This window comes from Chiloscyllium plagiosum, unplaced genomic scaffold, assembly GCF_037043375.1.
Source record: "Chiloscyllium plagiosum isolate Xiang-an unplaced genomic scaffold, Cpla_swu_hap1 HiC_scaffold_3, whole genome shotgun sequence".
Taxonomy (NCBI): domain Eukaryota; kingdom Metazoa; phylum Chordata; class Chondrichthyes; order Orectolobiformes; family Hemiscylliidae; genus Chiloscyllium; species Chiloscyllium plagiosum.
The window spans coordinates 118,096,843-118,121,061 of record NW_028270141.1 but is presented as its reverse complement, the minus strand read 5'-3'; the positions used below and the strand labels follow the sequence as shown (position 1 = coordinate 118,121,061).

At 42.4% G+C, this 24,219-nt stretch overlaps 1 protein-coding gene across 1 annotated transcript in view; it reads left to right on the top strand.

The window, feature by feature from the left end:
- rtn4ip1 (reticulon 4 interacting protein 1) overlaps positions 1-24,219 on the top strand; it is a 51,929-nt gene that overhangs the window by 22,594 nt on the left and 5,116 nt on the right. The window contains exons 6-8 of the mRNA XM_043687051.2: positions 2,976-3,112; positions 6,684-6,867; positions 8,201-8,293. Coding sequence (XP_043542986.2) covers positions 2,976-3,112; positions 6,684-6,867; positions 8,201-8,293 — 414 coding nt within the window. The remainder of the gene's footprint in view (positions 1-2,975; positions 3,113-6,683; positions 6,868-8,200; positions 8,294-24,219) is intronic.

Genomic DNA, 24,219 nt, shown 5'->3' with positions numbered 1-24,219 from the left:
GGCAGTTAACTGTCAATTCATCATCCAACTGGTGAATTTCCCAAGGCAATGCCTCTACCAATCAGAATCCACTTGCTAATGAATCAGCATACTTCTCCAATACAATATAAATGCTAGTTTTGCTTTAAAAAAGTGTTATGTGAACATTGACTGATGGAAAACTTCATCAAAATATTTCTTTTTTCAGAAATGTTCTGATACTGTTTTGTTGAGTAAATCTGTTTGGCCTCCAGATCAGATCTAAAGTCACTTTGTTTCCTCCCACTCTTGCATCTTGAATCTACAATCACCGTAGCCACCTGAGGGTGCAACTGTTTCATCTTTACTTTAGTCCAAATCCATGGCTGTTTCCCAATCACTGACATTAAGCTGCAGAATGTTAACCAGTCCACGTGTAAATTGGTTTATGAGAAAATTACCTGCCTAATTGTTCCAAAGAAAAAGTGTTGTGTGTACTTCAACGTTGCATTTAATTAATGAAGGTAATTTCTGAGGAACCTTGCATCCTTGTTTTCATGCCAGTTCACTTTTTGTTTTGCTCTAGTTTCTTTTTCCCAGTAAATAGAATTAATTCTGACAGCCCCCTACCCACTTATAAAAGTCAGTTGGCAGCTATTTTATTTAGGGGACCTAGAAAGCATTATTTTGTTTCTCCATTAATAAAACTATTTTACAAATTGAGTGAAAAAAACTACCAAAAGAGAGGTGCATTAAGGGGTCATATGGACAAATGTTTCTTGTCCATTGCCACCTCTGTCCATTCATCATCATTGACAGGGTGTTCCGCTAAACAGGCCCAAAGATCTGCAATCCTCTCTCTACAACTTCCACCCCAATGCCCCCCACCCCCCCACGTTTGAAAACACTCCATAAATTGGACTTAGTTAATTCTTTTGGCCATTGTTTATAATACCTTTGTTGTGTGGAATCCATGTTTGTTACTGAATGCACCTGGGAATATTTTACATTATTAACAGTGCTATGTAAATATGACATGTTGGCATCTATCCCAACCTGAGCATACATACTTAGTACAGAAAATTTTGCAAAAGCTAAACAGCACACACACGATCAGAATTTTACAATTTCAGTTGAATTAAAATGAACACAGTAAAACTTTGGAGTTATTGAATATTATACATCGATGGAGACCTTTTAGCTTTTCATGTTGGTGCCTGTTTTTTGGTAGAATTATCGAATTAGTCCAACTCCCACTGCTTTTCCTCCAAGACCCTAAATTCTTCCATTTCAAGTACTTATTCAATTCCTTTTGAATACGCCTGTTGAATATTCTTTCAGACAGTCGATCCTTGATGCATACAACAATCAAAAGAGGCTCCTTCTTCCAAAGGGTATTTGATGGACAAGAACTCAGGTCCCAACCATGTTTCCACAAGACGTCTGATCAACTAAAATGTAGAGACATCCACCACCTGTTCCCCCAAACCTTCCTCCCCCAATCCCAATAATGTCAACTGTTTAACATTTTGCTGGACAATTAAACCTAAACTTAATATTTCCAAAAATGAGCAGTAGTTCAGTAGAAAATTCTATTTAATCTTTGTTTTGCACTCTGTCCACTGCAAAGGCCTTGGGCATGCAGGAAAGCAATTTCAAATGGCTCAATTATAGTTAATCTAATAGAAGTACCTGTGCTGCAGACCAGCTAATTATTGCTTCATGAATCAATTCACATGTTCACCAAAAACACTTTCTATCCACAGAATGTCTTCATACAATTTCAGAAAAAATAAACCATTTAAATCTGACTGGTGACTTTTGGTGCTGTACTAATACTATGGTTATTTTAACTAACTAGAAACGTATCTGCTTTCTATCTCATGTTGGCCTTAGTTCATTCAGTGTCAGCATTACTCTAGGTTCACACTGAGGGGATGCTGTATTGATGAGCTACAACCTTTCATTAATCAAATGCTGTGTCCAGCTGAATTAGTTTGACATAAAACACTCCACAGCACAAATCAGGGGAGTTAGGGAGTTCTCTGTGACCCGACCTGTCCCTCGAATAGCAATGCCAATTGTGGCATACCTGACAATGTACCACATTGTTATTTCTGGGATCTTGCTGTATGCAAGATGACTGCCATATTTGCCTACATTACAACAGTGGTTACACTTCACAATGAATGAATGAGCAATGAAGTGCTTTGGGGTTGAAGAAGGGTTACGCCCGCAATGTTGATTTCTCCACCTCCTGATGCAGCCTGACTTACTGCGTTCTTCCAGCTTCCTGCTTGTTTACCATGAAGTGCTTTGGGACATCCAAGGAATGTGAAAGGTTTTTTTTGTTCTCCCTGAAGTTGCCCATTCATGCTAGGATGTGGTCAAATGGACCTCCAGTCACTAAATGGACCCCCAAGTTTTCCCAAGTCATCGATCTTTGCATGTGAGCCCTGTGTTTGTAGGCAGGAATTTTGATCTGAGGGAGCTCCTGACAGCAGCTGATTGATTTGATTCCCGTTGGCCAGCAGTTTCTGCAGGACCCCTTGACATTTTTAGGCCAAGGCCACAAAATGTACCTACCCAGAAGACTGGGCTTTGAGTCACCCTGAGCTGCATGGCTTAGTTCCATGCTTACAGTGAGCTCTGCTGAAAGGAAGTTCACAAATGACTTGTTTTTGAATAACCATCGAGTGAAGTAATGATGTTCAACAAATAGCATCCCCCCTCACCTGAAGCTCCCCAACTGCTCCCATCCCTGGAGCAGACGCACGTCCTTGCTTACTATGAACTACCTGTACTGCTTACAAACATAGGTTTGCACTGTACTTAGGTACATGTGACCACAGTAAACCAAATCAGATTGAATTCAAATAATTCAATGACCCAAGGTTGTTAATGTGCAACTTGTAATATCCAATCAGAACGAATATGAACCAATTTGCATCTTCAACTCTAGTTTATGTATTAAGTCATATTTTTTAAGAGCTGATCTCTTGAATTTTCTGCCACAGCTTTTAAAATCCTGGGGAGCCCATGTGACCACCACCTGTTCCGAGAATGCTTTCTCATTGTTAAAAGATTTGGGTGCAGATCACACCATCAATTACAAAACTCCCAGTTTGGAGAAAGAGCTCAAGGATCTGAAAATGTAAGTTTTTTCTGTTGTAAATGAGTTTGTGGTGAACTATTTCCCACTCTGAATCTTACTCAGCAGCAGTGGGAGTTGGAGAATTGAATGCACATCCTGAATTTGTTGTTAAAAGACCTGTATTAATTAGTACTGCTAACATCACTCCCAAATCTGACCCTGACGTGATCAAGTCATTCGTCATTGTGGAATGCAGTTGCAGAAAGTGGGTGTAGAGGTTGGAATGAGTGGCTTGAATAATGTTGCCGCATCATTGCCCTCTTTTGAGAGAGAAAACGTCGTCCTGAATGGGAAATGTCGTTGGGTTGAGGAATGTGACATCACCTTCTTTGTGCAGTGCCCATGTTAGCAATGCTGCATTACAAATTTCATTTAGCTCAGTTACGCCTTTTGTACCTTGTTCATTCAAGGCACATTAAACAAAATAAAAACCTCTCTTTGAACTGGTGACATTGCTATTTCTCATCCTCTCGGAGCCTGCGGCAGTCCACCTGTCAAAGTCAGGTTGATTTTTGCATTGAGAGACACATCTGAAACAGTGTTGAGACCTGGTGCCCCACCTCATCCCCACATCTGTTTTCTCTGAGTGTGGCAGGAAGCTGTCAGTGTGAATTCTGGTCATCGAGAGGAGAGTTCTTCTGTGTTTTGCCATCACTGGCATATTTTACAGCAGCTTTCACCCTGCCAATTGGGATGCATGATTAATTTTTTTTTCAGGAGGGGATTGGAGGGAAGGAAATCACTGAAAGTGCATTTAGTTTCATTTGGAGAATGTGTTTGCCCCAATGCACGCATGGTCCTGGAGCACTGACTGACCCAGTCCACTGGGATTGAACAAACTAAACTGACTACCTGAAAGTTTGCATCACTTCACCACCAAAGAATATATAATGGCGACATGAATCTGTCTACACATCAGCTTCTGTGAAAATTATTTGTAGATCTGGTTTTGTCTGCTGGCAGAATAATAAATCACAACGTAATCCTTCACTTTTCAAATTGTCTTTTTAGAGCCATTGCCAAGCAGTCAGTGATAGAACACAGATTTAATATAGAGGTTTTTTTCATACAAAATTTGATTCATATCTTAAATGAAGTCTGGCAGTAGACCTGCTGAGTTGAGAGTTGTTCCAGATACAGTTGAGCAATGGTCTGGAGAGAGTTAGGAAACAAGAGAGAGAAGCTTTGATATAAATAGCCTTTATGTTCTTGTGCTATCTGAGGTGCTGTGGTGCTTTTGAAATTAGTACTGTGATTCTTTATACATAAAACTGTAGGCTTTGGATAGCATCTTTGTGTGAGGATTCAAGTGTTTGGGGGAGTTTCTGCTATATATCTAGGATCCAGGGTGAGATAGGCCCAAGTCAATGCAAAAAAGAATTTGCATAAAAATGTAAAATTCTGGAAAAACTTAGGACTGATAGCATCCGTGGAGAGGAAAACAGAAATAATGTTTTGAGTCCACTATGACTTCTCTTCACAACTGATTCCGATGGATCCTGGAAGTGAAAGGACTTCATGCAGTTTTTTCCCCACATCTTGCCACCCCCCCACATCTTGCCCCCCCCCCCCCCACATCTTGCCCCCCCCCCCCACATCTTGCCCCCCCCCCCCCCCCCCACATCTTGCCCCTCCCCCACATCTTGTCTCTAATCCAATTTTTGCTTACAAACAGAAGCTGAAAATGAAGTGGATAAGTAGAGTTTGAAATTTAGAGTTACTATAAATTTGAGGTTTAACAGCTTGTGGAGAAAATTATTTGGGATGGAATTTGTAGCCACCTGGAAGACGATGGGTTGATTAGGAAGAGCCAATGCTGATTTTCAAAGAGGAAATCATTTTTAGCTGATCTGTTGAAGTTTTTTGAAAAGCTGATTTAAGAAAAAACTCAATGCGAGTAATCCTATAATGAGATGTAAATGGATTTTCAGAAGGTGTTCAATGCAGTTCCATGCAACAGATTTGTGAGGAATGTTATAGCTTATGGAATAAAAGGGACAGTAGCAACTTGGGTACACGCAGGCTGAGAGAGCTTGAAACCATTGTAAACTGTGAGGAGGGCAGTATGAACTTCAAACAAACATTGGCACGGTGAGTGGATAGATGGCAGGTGATGTTCCATGTTGAGAAGTGTGAGATGATAAGTTTCGGTGGGAAGACTGTGGACAGACAAAGTTTTTAAAAAAGGTACAATTCTAAATGTGGTGCAGAAACAGAGACCTGGATATTTATGCACACCGATTCAAAAGTCAAAATAAGTGGAGAGAGCAGTTAATAAGGAGAAAGTGAGGACTGCAGATGCTGGAGATCAGAGTCAAAGAGTGTGGTGCTGGAAAAGCACAGCCAGTTAGGCAGCATCCGAGGAGCAGGGGAATCGACGTTTTGGGCAAAAGCTTTCATCAGGAATGAGCTCATTCCTGATGAAGGCTTATGCTTGAAACCTTGACTCTCCTGCTCCTCGGAGCTCATTCCTGATGAAGAGCTTATGCTCAAAGTCGACTGTCCTACTCCTCAGATGCAGCCTAACTGGCTGTGCTTTTCCAGCGCAGTTAATAAGGGAAACAACATTCTTTGCTTTATTAATGCCATAGAGTACAACAGCAAGGAGATTGCGCTTGGAAAGACGGAAGGCTGAGAGGAGATCTAATAAACATTTCTGAAACCGTCTGAACAGAGCAGATGAGGAGATGCTGTTCCCACTTGTTAAAAAATCAAGAATGAAAGGATCCAGATTTGAAGTGATTTGCACAAAAAGCAAATAAGATGTGAGAAAAACGTTTTTTGCACTACAATTGGTTCAGGTCTGGGATGAAGCATCTGCATGTGTAGTGGAGGCAGATTCAGCTGAGGCCTCAGAAAATTATTTAAATGTGCAAGGGTATTGGGGAAAGTAGATCAATGGCACTAAGTCATTGGAGAGTGGGCTAACTGGCCTCCTCCTTCACTGTAACAATTATATGATTCTGTAAATGGGGCGGTGACTCCCAGTCCGGCTAAGTTTACAATCTGCTTCAAACACTCTTCTCTGCATCACCACTCAACTTGCAAGTAAGTGTCTCAAAGTGTGGTCATGTTCAGCAGGTTGTTTGATTTCTTTTTTAATAATGGATCAAAAACAGATTGCAGAATATTTAACTATTTTACCAAACTCTCCGTGCAATGCTATCAAGTTCCACAAAACTTTTACAGTCTATCTTGGATTTGTTTCTATTTTGTTACAGATGTATCACACACTCATTCTCTTCCTGATGGGCACTGTTTCCACAGAACCTTTACTTTAGGCCTCTGTTGCTAACAGCTAAAATTCGTAAGAAAGACCCTATTGTTCTGCTGCTGCTGTTCCTTTTTTGGGAATTTTCTCCCCTGGTTCTCACCAGTAACAACACAGCTGGCGCTGAGGATTTCACCTGAAGGCCCAAATCCTGCTACGTTATGGTATCCTGGTAACTGACCTTAAACAATGCTTTTCTCCCAAGCCCTAACGTAGAAATCCGAGGAATTGAGTTACTTTCAATGGGAATTTTTTAATGTGCTGTCCTGTTTCTGAAATATTCCTCTATCTTTTGCACAGGTTTGACTTTATCTTGGATAATGTGGGTGGACGGACCGAAGACTGGGCCTTGAACTTACTCAAGCCGTGGTCAGGAGCTACATATGTAACATTAGTGACACCCTTCATGCTCAATACCGATAGACTTGGACTTGCTAATGGAATAGTTAAATCAGGGATTACCTTGGGCAACAAAATCCTGAAGGTAATATTATTTCAGAAACTTGAGCTCACTGTGGAGACTTGAATGCATAAACTGGGCTGACACTCCAGTGTAGTATTGAGGGAGTGCTGCACTGTTGGAGCTGCTGCCTTTCAGGTAAGATATTAAACCGAGGTCCGTCTGCTATGCCGGATGCATAACGGATTTTATGGTTGCAATGATGAGCAGTAAGTTCCACACTGCATCCTACCAGTATTTGTCCCTTGACCTGCATCAGCAAAACACCATCTGATCATACCTTGCTATCCTGCTGAAGCTTGCACTGTTCCACATTTCACTGTGGTTGCAGCACTGACTGCGCTTCAGAAGGAGAGCTCTGGGAAGTTATCAAAGGCTGTACCTAAATACAAGGTCTCCCTGACTTTATTTTAAATCCATATGCAAGTTAAAACGTTTAGTGTCATCCACACTCTTTCAAACACCAACTAATCTTAATCAAATATTTTTTGTTAAAATATGTCAAAGAGCAAGGATTCCAGTCATTTCATGAAGGTTTTGATGATTTTGAAATAGTCCAGACAGTTTTCAAGAGGCTGTTTAACTAACACAGTACCCACTATGTTCAGTCCACCTCGGGCGACCATCTGCACCTTTTTATTCTTTCATGGAATGTGGTCAGCATTTATTGCTCATGCTTGTTTCCCTGGCTGAACCATCTTCCCTTTAGAAAGCTTGCTTTAAAAGATCTGTTTTTCCTTTATTCTTCGATGGGTTATGGGTGTGTTGCCATGAGAGGGCAGTTCAGTGTCACCCACATTGTTGCCGACTAGACCAGATAAGAACGGCAAATAGCCTTCCCTCAAGACGTCAGTGAAACAAATGTATACTGCAACATTTAATTCCACATTTATTAATTCTATTTATAATTGGCCAGCTGCCATGGTAGGATTTAAACTCATGTCCCTGAACTTCTGGATTGCAAGTTCAGTGACAATATGCAATACCTCGTCTGCCCCTATTTGCTCAGCTTCATCACTGGAAGTATGTTAGACTGGCCTTGTAGCGACATGAGGTGGAACCTTCCTAGCCCCTGAATGACATGGGCAATGGCACGAAGGCTGAGGGATGGACAATAACTGCTAAACCAGAGACTGACGCTTACGTCCCACAAGAGAATGCACAAATGTTTTTACCTCTTGTTTGTTTTGAGAGTTAAGGCAGTAAGTTGAAGAAAAAGATTGTTCTTTTAAGAATATAGTGAGCAGCAGTCTCACAGTGATTCTATTCCTAATGGGTTCTGTTCAGGAAGTGCACACATAGACAATCAGAGATGGTCTATCTTATTGTGACTTTTCCTCTCTATTTATCCTTGCAGCATCTGAGGCAGGGCGTTCATTATCGCTGGGCCATATTTACACCAAGTGGTCCAACTCTGGATGAAGTCACGGAACTTGTGGATAAACGAAAGGTCAGATTGAATGAAGGGAAAATTAAGTCTTTTGCCTGTGAAAATTTTATGTCATGGAGCGTTTAAGGTTAATCTCCCAAAATGTCCTTTCACGTTTTCAAGACAAAAACTGATAATTTGGCCCAATAGATTTACCTCCACATGATCTTCCTCTAACCCTACAATTTAATCTGAACGATGTATCCTTCTATTCCAGTTTCTTTCCCACACTTACCTAATATGGTTAAAAAGCTGCTGGGCAAGCTGAAAGATCTAATGGAGATTGTGTAAGGGCATTTGGGATTGTGGGGAACTTGGAAAAGGCAGTGTCTCTGTGCATCCACTTTTCCTCCTAGGTGTTGGAAGCTTCTAGATGGTACACATTGCTGTCTCTGTACTACAAGGGAGTACCCAACCTCTGACCTGCACTTGCAGCCATGTTATTTGCATAGCTGTGGAGCTGAGTCAATTAACAAGACATCATGGTGTGGATTTTGCCAATGGTACTTCCAAAGTGGAGGTATTTTAGACATTTGGTGGAGATGATTTTTACACATGTAGCGCAAAATTGCCTTGCCAATTATTGAACTTGACCCAGATCTCATTACATTCAGTCTTGGAATGTTTCAGTACTGGGGAGAATTGTGAATATAGCTGATCTCTCGAGTGGTGAAAATGTCACTTACAGTTGATCATCCTGCTAGTACAGTAGTAAAGGTTGACTTGCAGATTGAGTCCATAGTTAAGAAAGCAAATGTAATGTTGTCATTTATTTCAAGTGAGGTGCTACTAAGACTTTATAAAGCTCTGGTTAGGCCTGATTTAGAATACTCTGTCCGGGTTTGGGCCCCACACCTCATGAAGGACATACTGGCACTGGAGCGTGTCCAGCGGAGATTCATACGGATGATCCCTGGAATGGTAGGCCTAACATACAATGAACGGCTGAGGATCTTGGGATTGTATTCGTTAGATTTCAGAAGGTTGAGGGGAGATCTAATAGAAACTTACAAGATAATGCATGGCTTAGAAAGAGTGGACGCTGGGAAATTGTTTCCGTCAGGCGGGGATACTAGGACCCGTGAGCACAGCCTTAGAATTAGAGGGGGTCAATTTAGAATGGAAATGAGGAGACATTTCTTCAGCCAGACAGTGGTGGGCCTGTGGAATTCATTACCATGGAGCACAGTGGAGGCTGGGACATTAAATGTCTTCAAGGCAGAGATTGATAAATTCTTAATCTCACAAGGAATTAAAGGATACTGAGAGAGTGTGGGTATGTGGAGTTGAAATGCCCATCAGCGATGATTGAATGGCGGAGTGGACTCGATGGGCTGAATGGCCTTTTCTCAAGTTGATGGTTTTAACAGAGAATGATGAACAGGCTGAATAAATTACGCATTTACAAACTACACATTTACAAAATGGATATAATACTGGACTGAATGGTCTGTTTCATGCAGAAAATTTTTTTTTCTCCTCTCGTTCTCCAGCTTCCTGACTTTTTTCCCCTGCCTGCACTCTGACCCCTCACCCCATTCTCCCTCTATCTCCTGTAAATGGCTTGTCCTCTCGAGCTGCCTGTCACTCTCGCTCATTTGCCATCTATCCCTCTCATATTAAACATATTCAAAAAATGTTCAGTTTGATTTCATTCTCCTAAACCAGGATTTTTTTATTAAAATGGAGACATTGATGTGTATATTTTTATGTGTACACAGGAAGTGAATGCAATGGAACAAGCTACCTGAGATTAATGCATTGACAAACCCACTCAGCAGTTTTCCAAATCCTCCACACTGCATAATTGCTTTAAGATCGACCAGTGAAGGGGAAAAAGTGTTGAGTAATTGCATAAGTGAACAGAGTCACTATTTAAGTCACATGTTCATACTGTACCCTTTGTTTTAGACTACAGACCCACCGGGAATGCAAAAGAACTTTCCTGAATTCAGTTTATTTATTTAGTTCAAGCTGTATATTGCACACACTTGCATGAGTGAGTATGGCTCTTAATATAAATTGGACTCGCCAGCGGAAGGAGATTTGGAATGCAATCCTGGGTTGTTAATTCTAGTCACTCAGTCAGTCATTCTGACATACAATTACTTTCCTGACATAGAACACAGAACAGTACAGGCCCTCCAGCCCACGAGGTTGTGCCAAGCATTTACCTTAATCTAAGATCAACCTAACCTACACAGCCCTCAATTTACTGCCGTCCATGTACTCGTCCAGCAGTCGCTTAAATGTCCCTCATGTCTTTGACTGCTACCACCGTCTCTACTACCTACCACTCTCTGTAAAGAACCTACGTCTGACATCTCCCCTATTCCTGCCTCAAATCACCTTAAAATTATGACCCCTCGTGACAGCCATTTCTGCCCTGGGCAAAAGTCTCTGGCTATCTACTGTATCTATGCCTCTCATGATCTTGCATACTTATCAAATCACCTCTCTCTCTTCCTTCTTCTCCTCAGTGTGAAAAGCCCTAGCTCACTCAACCTCTCTTCATAACACATGCCCTCCAAACTAGGCAGCATCCCCTATACCATCTCTAAAATACCTCCATCCTTCCTATAATGAAGCGACCAGAATTGGACACAATATTTCAACTGTGGTCTAACCAGGGTTTTATAGAGCTGTAGCAAACCTCCCCTCACTCCTAGCTCTTAAACTCAATCCCCCTGTAAATGAAAGCCAAAACAACATATGCCTTCTTAACAATCCGATCAACTTGGGTGGCAACTTTGAGGGACCTATGTATGTGGACCCCAAGATCCTGCTGTTCCTCCACAAGAATCCTGCCTTTAACCCTGTATTCAGCATTCAAATTCGACCTTCCAAAGTGAATCACTTTGCATTTATTCAGGCTGAACTCCATCTGCCACTTGTCAGCCCAGCTCTGCATCCTGTCAATGTCTTGATGTAGCCTGCAACAGCCCTCGACACTGTCTACACACCACCGACCTTGGTGTCATCAGGAAACGTACTAACCCACCCTTCCACTTTTTCATCAAAGTCATTTATAAAAATTACAAAGAGCAGAGATCCAAGAACAGATCCCTGCAGATACCACTGGTCACCGATCTTCAGGCAGAATACTTTCCACTCTCTGTCTTCTTTCGGCCAGCGAACTCTATATCCAGACAGCCAAATTTCCCTGTATCCCATATCTAACTTTCTGAATGACCCTATCGTGGGGAACCTTAACAAATGCCTTACTGAAATCCACATACATCACATCCTTCGTCAACTTGTCTCATCACATCTTCAAAGAACTCAATAAGGCTTGTGAGGCACTACCTGCCCCTCACAAAGCCATGCTGACTATCTCCATTCAAACTATGTTTTTCCAAATAGTCATAAATCCTGTCTCTCAGAATCCTTTCCAGTACCTTGCTTACCACAGATGTAAGACTGACTGGTCTGTAATTCCCAGGCATTTCCCTATTCCCTTTCTTGAACAGAGGAACAGCATTCGCCTCCCTCCAATCATCCGGTACTTCTCCCATGGAGAGTGAGGATGCAATGATTATCACCAGAGGTGCAGCAATCTCATTCCTTGCTTCCCGTAGGAACCTTGGATATATCTAGTCTGGATTTGGGGAGTTATCTACCTTGATTCTTCATGTGGGCTTAAGTGTTTTCCACTGTCCTTTCTTCTCCATATGTTTGATTTATTTTCTCTGTTAGCTAAGAGTAATAGGATCAATAGTCAGAGGATATCAGTTTACAATAATTGGCAAAAGAACAGAGGGGAAATGAGAATTTGTATTTAATAAGACAAGTTATGATCTGGAATGCACTGCAGCAAAGGTTGTTGTGAGCATGTTCAGTGCTAACTTTCAGAAGTTGGTTATCCACTTGTATGGAGAGGGAGAGAGCACGGTTGAGGTGGTAAGACTGAGGTAGGCTGGGTGCTGGGACAAGTCAAGTTGTTGTTTGACAGAGATGGAGAATGCAGTAACAATGGCTGCCTGGGCTTGTCGAATGAATCCAAAAGAATGACTGCAGAATCCTGGACATTGTTTTGTGTTCAATTGGTGTTTGGGTTATATATGCTGAAGTACTGGGTTTGCAGTGGTTTAGCAGCATGTTATTAATGTGACCTTCTCACCTAGTGAACATAGTGCTGTGTGATTGGTGTTATGGACCAGACCAAACCCCCTTAAAACATATCATGGAGATAGCCTCAACTTTTATCTTATTTAAAGGCAGGTATAGTTGGTTGGTCATACTACTAGGTTTTAAACAAAAATACTTTTCATTCTTGCATCAGAGTTAAAATACAAACAAAAACTGAAGAATTGGCATAACTTTACTCCTTCAAAATGCTTAACAAAATAATGTATAATGTAGTGGGCGGCATAGTGGCACAGTGGTTAGCACTGCTGCCTCACAGCGGCAGAGACCCGGGTTCAATTCCCACCTCAGGCGACTGACTGTGTGGAGTTTGCACATACTCCCCGTGTCTGCGTGGGTTTCCTCCGGGTGCTCCGGTTTCCTCCCACAGTCCAAAGATGTGCAGGTTAGGTGAATTGGCCATGCTAAATTGCCCATAGTGTTAGGGGCAGGGGTAAATGTAGGGGAATGGGTCTGAGTGGGTTGCGCTTCGGCGGTTCGGTAAGGACTTGTTGGGCTGAAGGGCCTGTTTCCACACTGTAAGTAATCTAATCTAATCTAATCTTAACTACTATTCATCTACTACCATAAAAACGCCCTTAGCAAAGACAAATTCAGCAAAACAATTTCCTTCATTTATTGTCTCCTCCAGTCCAGGAGAAGGAACTCTGACAGAATACACTTCGCAGCCAAAAGAGAACTCCAGCTTTTTGCAGCAGCAGAGAGCGTGCTGAATCTAGCAGCTTTAACTCCAATACCCCAACTTCAATGGCTGAAAGAAAAGCTAAAATCCTGAGAGTGTATGAGCCTGATTTCACTGTTTCATGTCTCTTCTCTCATTTAAAAAGAATCCCAAAACTTGGAGTTTAATTTAGAGGTGCTGCATTTTGGAAAAGCAAATCTGAGCAGGACTTAATGGTAAGAAGCTGGGGAGTGTTGCTGAACAAAGAGACCTTGAAATGCCGGTTCATAGTCCATCTACGAAAGTAAAGTCGTTTGGGATGCTTTCATTTCTTTGTCAGTGCATTGAGTATAGGAATTGAGAAGGCATGTTGCGGCTGTACAGGACATTGATTAGGCCATTTTGGAATATTGCGTGTAATTCTGGTCTCCTTCCTATCGGAATGATGTTGTGAAACCTGAAAGGGTTCAGAAAAGATCTACAAGGAGGTTGCCAGGGTTGGGTGATTTGAGCTATAGGGAGAGGCTGAACAGGCTGAGGCTGTTTTCCCTGGAGTGTCAGAGGCTGAGGATGACTTTATAGAGGGTGACCTTTTAAAATCATGAGGGGCATGAATAGGATAAATAGACAAGGTATTTTCCCTGAGGTGGGGGATGCCAGAACTAGAGGGCATAGTTTTAGGGTTAGAGGGGAAAAATATAAAAGGGACCCAAGGGACAACTTTTTCATGCAGAAGGTGGTGCGTGTATGGAATGAGTTGCCAGAGGAAGTGGTGGAGGCTGGTACAATTGCAATATTTAAGAGGCATTTGGATGGGTATATGATTAGGAAGGCATTGGAGGGATATGGGCTGGGTGTTGGCAGGTGGGACTAGATTGGGTTGGGATATCTGGTTGGCATGGACGGGTTGGACCGAAGGGTCTGTTTCCATGTTGTACATCTCTATGACTCTATGTCTCTATTGAGTCTGCTTTCCATGGAGCAGACACCTTGGCACCAGATTGACAATACCCTCTTCAAGAATACCAGGACACATCACACCCTCTCAAAGGCACATTGCGTCATGTTGGTAAGGCTGTAAGGTTTGCAGCACTGCTGAAAGTGTCACCTTCCAAAGTGTCTGAACAAACTCTTAGCTGGAGCAACCCACAACTAAACCCTTTTTCTGGCTCCATCCCATAGTTCTGTACCTTTCTCTGCTTAAAATATTTATCCACCTTTCCCCAGAAAAATATACAGTGGTCTCCACTTCAACCTTCAACACATCACTCCAGGTTTTCTATGAACAGGTTTCTCCTCAACTCTCTTAGGGATGGTTACTGGATCATCCAAGTGTTCTCAAATTGAAGGCGACCCTCCAAAGAGCATCCCACCCAGACCCACTCTCTACCCTATCCTTGTAACCCTGCATTTCCCATGGCTAATCCACCAAGCCTTCACATCTTTGGACTGTGGGAGGAAAACCAGAGCACCTGGAGGAAACCCACGCAGCCACTAGGGGTGCCAGAGAGACACGGCTTTGGCAGAATCGGATGAGAAGTTTGGCGAGGTCTCTCTTGACATTAGCCTTCTCGGCTGGTCTCGGGGAAAGAGGACATGCTGCCTTTGCACCGCCCCATCCAGCAGGACCTTCAGGATTTTGCCCACACAGCAGGGCACTGATTTCCTTCTGTGTGGCCTATCCGTGGCCAGTGTCAGTCATTGCGCCAGGTAGTTCTGCACTAATGAGTCCTGTCTGGGTGCACAGTAGAGTGACTAGAAAAACAAAAGAATTGTCAAGACTAGAGATCAGGATGAGAGTTGTGTTCAGGTGGAAATAATTATAATGGAAGAGAAAGATTTAGGGATTGGGTTTAGAATAAGAGGCTGAAATATGGACTGAAAAGGGATAAGGAGCTACGGCAGAAAGAAATAATGTTAAGGATTTAAAGAGCAGGCCAAGCATTCTGACATTGTGCCATGGATTTCTGTTTCCTCCATTTTGGGGATCTGGACTGCATTGGCTGGGCCAGCATTTTTTTTCCATCCTGAACCTAATTGCCCCAGAAAAGGTCATCCAAGGAACAGGAGAATCGACATTTCGGGCGTAGGTCCTTCTTCAGGAATGAGGAAAGTGTGTCCAGCAGGCTAAGATAAAAGGTATGAGTTTTAGTCAGACTGAACTCAGACTTCTCCAGTTTCCCCTCCCCCACCTTGTCTCAGTCAAATCCCTTGAACTCAGCACCGCCTTCCTAACCTGCAATCATCTTCCTGACCTCTCCGCCCCCACCCCACTCCGGTCTATCACCCTCACCTTGACCTCCCTCCACCTATCGCATTTCCCAAGTCCCTCCTCCCTACCTTTTATCTTAGCCTGCTGGACACACTTTCCTCATTCCTGAAGAAGGGCTTACGCCCGAAACGTCGATTCTCCTGTTCCTTGGATGCTGCCTGACCTGCTGCGCTTTTCCAGCAACACATTTTCAGCTCTGATCTCCAGCATCTGCAGCCCTCACTTTCTCCCAGAGAAGGTCATGGTGAGCAGTTTGGGAAATCTTGAAGGTAACTGAGTGTGAGGGTCAGGCTCTGTATGAAGGTAACTGCGTCTGAGGGTCAAGCTTTGTGTGAAGGTAACTGCGTCTGAGGGTCAGGCTCTGTATGAAGGTAACTGCGTCTGTGGGTCAGGCTGTGTGAAGGTAACTGAGCATGAGGGTCAGGCTGTGTGTGAAGGTAACTGCATCTGAGGGTCAGGCTGTGTGTGAAGGTAACTGCGTGTGAAGGTCAGGCTGTGTTTGAAGGTAACTGAGCATGAGGGTCAGGCTGTGTATGAAGGTAACTGCGTGTGAGGGTCAGGCTCTGTGTGAAGGTAACTGCATCTGAGGGTCAGGCTGTGTGTGAAGGTAACTGCATCTGAGGGTCAGGCTCTGTGAAGGTAACTGCGTGTGACAGTCAGGCTGTGTGTGAAGGTAACTGAGCATGAGGGTCAGGCTGTGTATGAAGGTAACTGCATCTGAGGGTCAGGCTGTGTGTGATGTTAACTGCATTTGAGGGTCAGGCTGTGTGTGATGGTAACTGATCGTGAGGGTCAGGCTGTGTGTGATGGTAACTGCATTTGAGGGTCAGGCTCTGTGTGATAGTAACTGATCGTGAGGGTCAGGCTCTGTGTGAAGGTAACTGCGTGTGAGGGTCAAGCTCTGTGTGGAGATAACTGCATCTGAGGTTCAGGCTGTGTATGAGGGTAACTGCATTTGAGGATCATACTGTGTGTGAAGGTAATTGAGCATGAGGGTCAGGCTCTGTGTGAAGGTAACGGAGTGTGAGGGTCAGGCAGTATGTGAAGGTAACTGAGCCTGGGTCAGGCTCTGTGTGAAGTTAACTGAGTGTGAGGGTCAGGCTGTGTGTGGAGGTAACTGCGTGTGAGGGTCAGGCACTGTGTGAAGGTAACTGCATCTGAAGGTCAGGCTGTGTGTGAGGGTAACTGAGCATGAGGGTCAGGCTGTGTGTGAAGTTAACTGTGTGTGAGGGTCAGGCTCTGTGTGAAGGTAACTGCATCTGAGGGTCAGGCTGTGTGTGAGGGTAACTGAGCATGAGGGTCAGGCTCTGTGTGAAGATAATTGCGTGTGAGGGTCAGGCTCTGTGTGAAGGTAACTGCATTTGAGGGTCAGGCTCTGTGTGATGGTAACTGATCGTGAGGGTCAGGCTGTGTGTGAGGGTAAACTGAGCATGAGGGTCAGGCTGTGTGTGAAGTTAACTGTGTGAGGGTCAGGCTCTGTGTGAAGGTAATTGCGTGTGAGGGTCAGGCTCTGTGTGAAGGTAACTGCATTTGACGGTCAGGCTCTGTGTGATGGTAACTGATCGTGAGGGTCAGGCTCTGTGTGAAGGTAACTGATCGGAAGGGTCAGGCTGTGTGTGAAGTGGAATGCGAGCAGCACAATTTGAGAAGTGTGTTTGTGGAACATGGGTGGCACCGTGGCTTGCACTGCTGCCTTTCGGTGCCCGGAACCTGGGTTCAATTCCCCCTCAGGTGACTTTCTGTGTGGAGTTCGCACATTCTCCCCGTGTCTGTGTAGGTTTCCTTCGGGTGCTCCGGTTTTCCTTCCACAGTACAAAGATGTGCAGGTTTGGTGGAGTGGCCATGTTAAATTGCTACAAAATGTCCAGGGATGTGCAAGTGCAGTGGATTGGCCAAGGGAAATGCAGGGTTATAGAGATAGGGTGGAAGGGGTAGGTCCGGGTGGGATGCTGTTCGGAGGGGTGGTGTGGACTCGATGGGCTAAATGGCCTGCTTCCACTCTGTAGGGATTCTGTGAAAAGAAAAGTATATTTTTATTACTAGCCTTAATGTGACTCGTTGCCAGATTGAAGTAATTCTTATATAGGTAACCTACAAATTCTCAGCTGAAGATTGGTAAAACTAGATTTGATCCTGGTGCTGGTTGGTTGAGAGAGAAATGTTGACTGGGACACTGTGTGAATTTGATACTGTTTGCTGGATAGTGTTATGAGATGTTTGAAGTGGATACGAACAAGCAGATGGATCTTCAGTTCATGATATGAAGCTTGGCATCATTTTGACCAACTAGTACTCCCTCAGGACTACAAACAAAAACAAAACACATTGGATGCTGGACAAAAAAAGAACAGAAATTACTCAGCTGGGTATTGTTATGGATCAGGTAGGTAAAACAATGACTGCAGATGCTGGAAATCAGACCAAACCCCCTAAAAACATAAGAAGAAGATAGCTTAGACCCTCACTTTTTCTTACTTTTAAGGTTAATGCCTGACTTTGTGTTCCAGATGCAATTTGGTTGGTCAGACTTGAAGCAGTCTTAAAGCAAAACACACTTTATTCATACACTTTTTAGTTAAAATACAACATAGAATTGGAGTAATAACTCTATTGGAAAACTTAGCAGAATACTAGTTTATTTAACTAATTAATGATAACTGTTCCAATATAGTAACATCCCATAACACACCCTTGGCAAAGGCAAATTCACTCGAACAGATTGTCTCACATGCAATTCTAGCAGCAGGAGGAGAATCCCCAGCTTTTAGCTGTAACTGAGAGAGGAAAAACAGCTTCCACATCCAACTTCGAGACCACAACTGCAATGAAAACTGAAACTAAAAATCCTGGTTCTGTGGGAGCTTGACCCCACCCATTCAGGCTGCTTCTGTTGTTCCACCTTTTAAACAAAAACCCAAGCTTTCACAAGCTGTTTACTTCATTGGCCTGATGGACTGATTGGCACCTCTGTCTCAACTTTTCTTCATTAAAAAAACAGGACAAAATACACCTCTTAAAGATATAGTATTGTCATAGCATGCAATTTCTGTGGAGAAAGAGGACAAAACAAAGCTAATGTTTCAGGTTATTGACCTTTCATTAGAACTGACTTTAGTGTGTGAACCTAATATTGTGCATTCAGGAAATGTTCATGTGCACTCTATATGTCTATTAAAGAAACTGCAGCAGAGGAATTAATTGTGAGCATGGGGCACACTTTACTGCAATTTGCTTTTGTATCAGAAGATGGTGCTATTTTCCTTTTTGTGACAGTTAATCCCAGTTACAGCCACATTGGTGCTGACACATGAACTGAGCTTTGCAGATGTCTGCATGTTGACTTCTCTCTCTGTCCATCTCTCTGAAACCATCTCTGACGACCACCTGATGAAGGAACCTCGCTCTGAAAGCTAGTGCTTCCAATTAACCTGTTGGACTATAATCTGATGTTGTGTGATTTTTAACTTTGTATGCCCCAGTCCAACACCGGATCTTCAGTTGTTGAGATCACTGATTAGGTAGTCCTCCATCTTAGTAATTGTTCACCACATGAGACTTTAGACAGCTGGGGCTAGCTTCTCATCAGAATTGAGAGCTGCCTGTCTGATCTCTATGATATGCTTGTCAATGAGTCCTTTTATCTCTCTCAAACTTCCCTGCCAGAAGGATTGATAGGCATTGAATGCATTGATGTGCAAATTGCATTGGATTGAACAGGTTAAGTAATTTAAGTTTTAACCTATCATTAATACCTTGATGGAAGGGGCCGGTTTTGCAGTTTTAATACTTACTTTGCTTTCTGTGTAAAATCATAGAGTTCTTTAAGATGAGGCAATGTGGGAGGTTGGAGGAAAGTATTTTTCAAATAAATTTTGTCTTGCTTCGCCCAGCAGCATTGATGCTTGCAACTCTGCTCACAGTCAAAGGAAGCGTTCTGCACATCACACCTCCAACTATCTCACTGCACCCCACACGTCTAGCTGTCCCACAGCACCCAACACTGTGAGGGAGCCTAGGAGAGCATCTCAAGTTCAATATTAGCCTGTCCTGGAGATCCCCACGATACAGGTTAGGGGCATATCAGTTGTTAGAGATCCTGTTCCAACACCTTTGGGTTTGGGAACATGACAAACAGAGATTTATTACAGGGTGAGCTTTCTGACTGGAGAGGGAATCAGAACAGCGTCTGATTCTGCCTTCAGTTAATTTATCTGCTTTCTAGATGGGGCCATTTGATGGTGTAAAAGAGGTGGGATGTTACTTGAATACACCTTTACCCTTGTCCAAGTGCATGAAGACCATTGTAGCATCACTCTAAATAAATGCACGGATTGGTCCTGGGACATGCTTTTCCTTATGGCTTGGTCACATAATCCAATTGCAACTGAGCTGGCACACTGTGGGCCCTCTGCACGAATTGTTCCTGGTTCAGTCCAGAGAATTAAACATTTACAGCAAGATTTCCTGATAACCTTGTATTCCATTATTCAAGTGTACAGTTCAACTGTTTGGTTTCACTGCTTTCATCACATCCAATTGTGTTCAGTGTAGCAGGAAATAATTAACCAGGTCTTGTGTATGTTGTTTGCCGTCCGTAGTAACCGTGATACAGCTCTTTCTATAAATGGCACCTGTTTGCCCTTGCAAGGAATCTGCTGTGTGTATGTTTGCTTTGCCACTTACTGGAAGAGGTTTCCTTATAAATAGATTGAACACTTGAGGTTCTGCCAAATGGCAGCCATCGACTATTTGAACCATAGAGTACACTTCAAGGTGTTTGTTCTGTTGCTAGGCAGACCCTAGGAGCACTGTAAGATGTACAATGTTTCAGACTGTGCAATGTGCAGTGAAATATAATTCCCACTTACCTGTAGTTACTGTACTGGGGCAATACATGGACATAGTCATTTAATGTGAGAAATACTAGTCAGTTCTTGATCTGCAGTGTTTACGTTGGTGTCAGCATTAGTTTAGTTTTGTTAGGAGATTGATCTTGCTAAATTTGGTTTGCTTGCATTTGGTATGCTGGCCTTTATTGAGTATTGGAGTTGGGAGGTCATATTGCAGCTGTACAGGACATTGGTTAGGCCACTTTTGGAATATTGTGTTCAGTTCCGATCTCCCTGCTGTAGGGAGGATGTTGTGAAACTTAAGTGGGTTCAGAAAAGATTCATAAGAATGTTGCCAGGGTCAGAGAGTTTGAGCTCTCGGGAGAGGCTGAATAGGCTGAGGCTGTTTTCCCTACAGCTTTGGAAGCTGAGGGGTGATCTTATAGAAGTTTATAATATCAAGAGGGGTGTGGATAGGGTGAACAGCCAAGATCTTTTCCCTTGGGTAGGGGAGTCCAAAACTAGAAAGCATAGATTTAGGGTGAGAGGGAAAAGATATAAAGGGAACTAAGGGGCAATGTTTTTACCCAGAGGGTGGTGCATGTATGGACTGAGCTGTCATAGGAAGTGGTGGAGGCTGGTACAATTACAAAAGGCATCGGGATGTGTATATGAATAGGAAGGGTTTGGAGGGATATGGGCCAAGTGCTGGCAAATGGGACTAGATTACTTTAGGATATCTGGTCATTATGGACAAGTGGAACCGATGGCTCTGTTTCCATGCTGTACAGCTCTATGATTTTAAATAGTGAAATATTACTAAAAGAGAGCTCCGACAAGCTACCATCTCCAAAGACTCCCAGTGAAATGTTAAATAAATTCTCCCAAGGTAAGGTTCTAAAGACAGAGATTATCTTAAGTGTTAATTATTTGACTTCCTCTTCCCACCATTTCTTCTCCTGCTGTGCTTTGCTATGCCTAGTGCCATTCTTATGTGAGCCCAAGTAATCAGTATTGGCAGGCTAACCTGCCAGAAGGGCTATCACACACAAATGGAGCCCCTATCCTCAGCAGATACCAACATATTTCCAGTGGTGGCATGTAATTGAGGGAGAGCTGTGGCCTCTTCCCCTCTCTCACCCAAGGTGGTTTCTAAGTGAGTGAATCTCAGAAGCCAGTGCTGCAAATCTCAGGCTATTCCAAATGGGATGTTTGTTGATGGGATGTAATTCACTTAAGAACGTATCATTAGATTCTTAAAGTCCATAATGTATTCCCTAAACCTTTCTGTTCCTTACTCCCTTGGAAACGTTTTTCTTAAATGCAACATTTTTTCCTCCTTTTTCTTCTTTTCAAAATCAAGTGCCTCATAGTACCCCACATTAAAAAAAAATTACATGAAGAACTACCTGTCTGCACTGCAACCCTGGGTCTAGGGTTGGAGAGATACCTTTCAGCTTGATATGTCTGGATTTGCCATTGGGGTGCAGTAGCGTGCAATGGAACCCTCTGATCAATCATTTTATCAGGAACACCTTTTGTTTCTGAGAAACCCACTGTTGTGGAATGAGGAATGGGTATGGGCTGTTGAACTTACACTTCCTGCTTTAATCTCTGACCCCCGCATCCTATTATCTGTTTTCCTCATTGTCATCGGGGGAACTAATATCAAGGCTCGTGTTTGAATTATTCCCCCGCTGTTTGTGCATTGTACACTCACTCACTACAGTCACGCAAAGCATTTTTTGTGTTGATGACAATGCAGTTCTGATTGACTAGTAGACTTGAAAATACTGGTAGCTCTGTGCACAGGAAGAGACATGGTTCAGGATTTAATCCCATTTAGGCCTTCATCATGATTGATGCTAAATGACTTTAGTTGTCATTTTGTATTTAGAAATATTCATCGCTAATCTGACATGTTGTCTCTGAACCGATAAAGTTCAAAGCAGCAGAATTTTCCAGTTGACCTGTTTCCTCAGTATAGTTTAAACTCTAGGCTTCATTGTCTGCATTTTTAACCAGCAGGGTTTTGTTGTCAGTATTTGTGCTACACAATGAATTTCAAAGATGCTTTAATCCAAAACTAGCTTTGAAACATGGCTTGTTTGAAGCAGCTGTTTTGCTGCATGTCTGAGCTCCTGTTTCGTGCGTGGTTGTGATACAGAGGGAGCACCTAGATGAATGGTATTACTTTACTATTTTGTGAAATCAGGAAATGTATTTGTGAATATTTGTTTACCAGTTTCTTGACTGAGGAAAGAGTGGATTGCTATAAGTGATGACAGCTTTCCAGCTTCGTTGGTGAACCTGAATAGCAAGTGTTTGCACGTTTAGTAAGGGGGGCTTCAGCTGAGCTGACAACTGTACACATATGTATCAATCTTGTGGAAATGTCTTGCATAAATCTCCTTTGAACCACTTCCAACAGATTCACATCCTTCCTTAAATAAGGAGACCAAAACAGCACATAGAGTACGAGATGTAGTTTCACAAATGCCCCGCATGGCTGAAGCATAACATCCTTACTTAGAATGTCGTATTACATTTATAAATCATCTGTGGCATTTCTGTTGGGCTGTTCAGGGCCTCTGAGCATTTCGAAGTACTTAACAGCCAATTAAATACTTCTAGGTTGTGTTAGCCATCGTAAACTTTTAAGAGGGAGGAACAGGAGTAGGCCACTCTGCCCATCATGTCTCCTCTTCCATAAAGCATAACATTTTACTTAGAATGTTGCACTACATTTCTGAATCATCTTTCTTCCCCACCCCCCATCCCCGTGATTCTGATCTTCTGTCCATTTTACCCTCTGCTTTCCTTTTTTAATAGGACTCAAAGCCTGTTTCTTCCTCTTCAATTTTGTCTACCTTGCCTTGAACCTTCTTTCCAGTTGCTGCTTCTAATTCTGCCATCATGAATTGACATCTGTTCTGGTACAACCACAACTAGAAAGCTCTTTGTATTTTCTGCATTAAAGGTGCCATTTTGATGCAAGTTTCAATGCAAAAGCAGTTAAGCAAGAATATGTCACTGTCAAAAATGCACATTCCATGCCAAATGCATTAATCTTTTGGTTGCAAAAACTCAAAACACTACATTGCACTTAATTATGAGGAAAGTCTTGAGATCTGCATCTTTTAAAAAGGGACAACAGATTATGCCATATGCTACAAACAAAATACAAGTTTGTACGTTATTATGTAGAAGGTAAAATCACCTCAATTTAAATCTTCATAGTAATAATGGGCATAGTGCAAACTGGAGGTTTGATTAAAATTTAGAATAGATTAAAGCAAAATACTATGACGACTGGAAGTTTGAAATAAAAAGCTAAAATGCTGGATAGACTCAGCAGATCTAGCAGTATCTGTGGAGAGAAGACGAATTAACATTTTTGGTTGGTGACCAGTTAATAGAAGGGAACCCAAAACTGTGGGCTTATTTATCAAGGGCTGATATGATAATTGCAATCCTGAACCAATTGCCACAGAATACTTGTTATAGATGTTCTTAATAATTTTGTTTGTCACAAAATCCTTCTGTATATGCAATTTAATTATTTTTTACATGTAAGAATGAAGAACTTATGTATTCATGAATATGTTTTGTGAAAGTGATTGGACCTCCAGTACAGACTTGATATATATATATGATTTGATGCCATTATCTTGAAGTATTTTAGCTGGAAACTCTGCATATTTTGAAAATGTTATTTAAAATCTGGAATTTTCTTATTAAGAATCTTATATGTTTGAATGGGCAAAGAATAAAATTCAGCTTGTAGAACCATATCCCCATAAGCCTTTTGGAAAATTGCAATTAACTAGCCAACCAAATACCTCCTTAAACTATATACCAAATTACTACAGAAGAACTATTTATACTGGCCATGAGTGTTGTTAGAACTTGAATCGATCCAACTAGGTGTACCTTAATGATTTAGTCTGCATCCCTTGCAGGCAATTAGAACATTTCGTCATTGATGAGCTATTCTATTCTACGAATGAAATATCAATAGTGTTATGGTGTTAAGTGC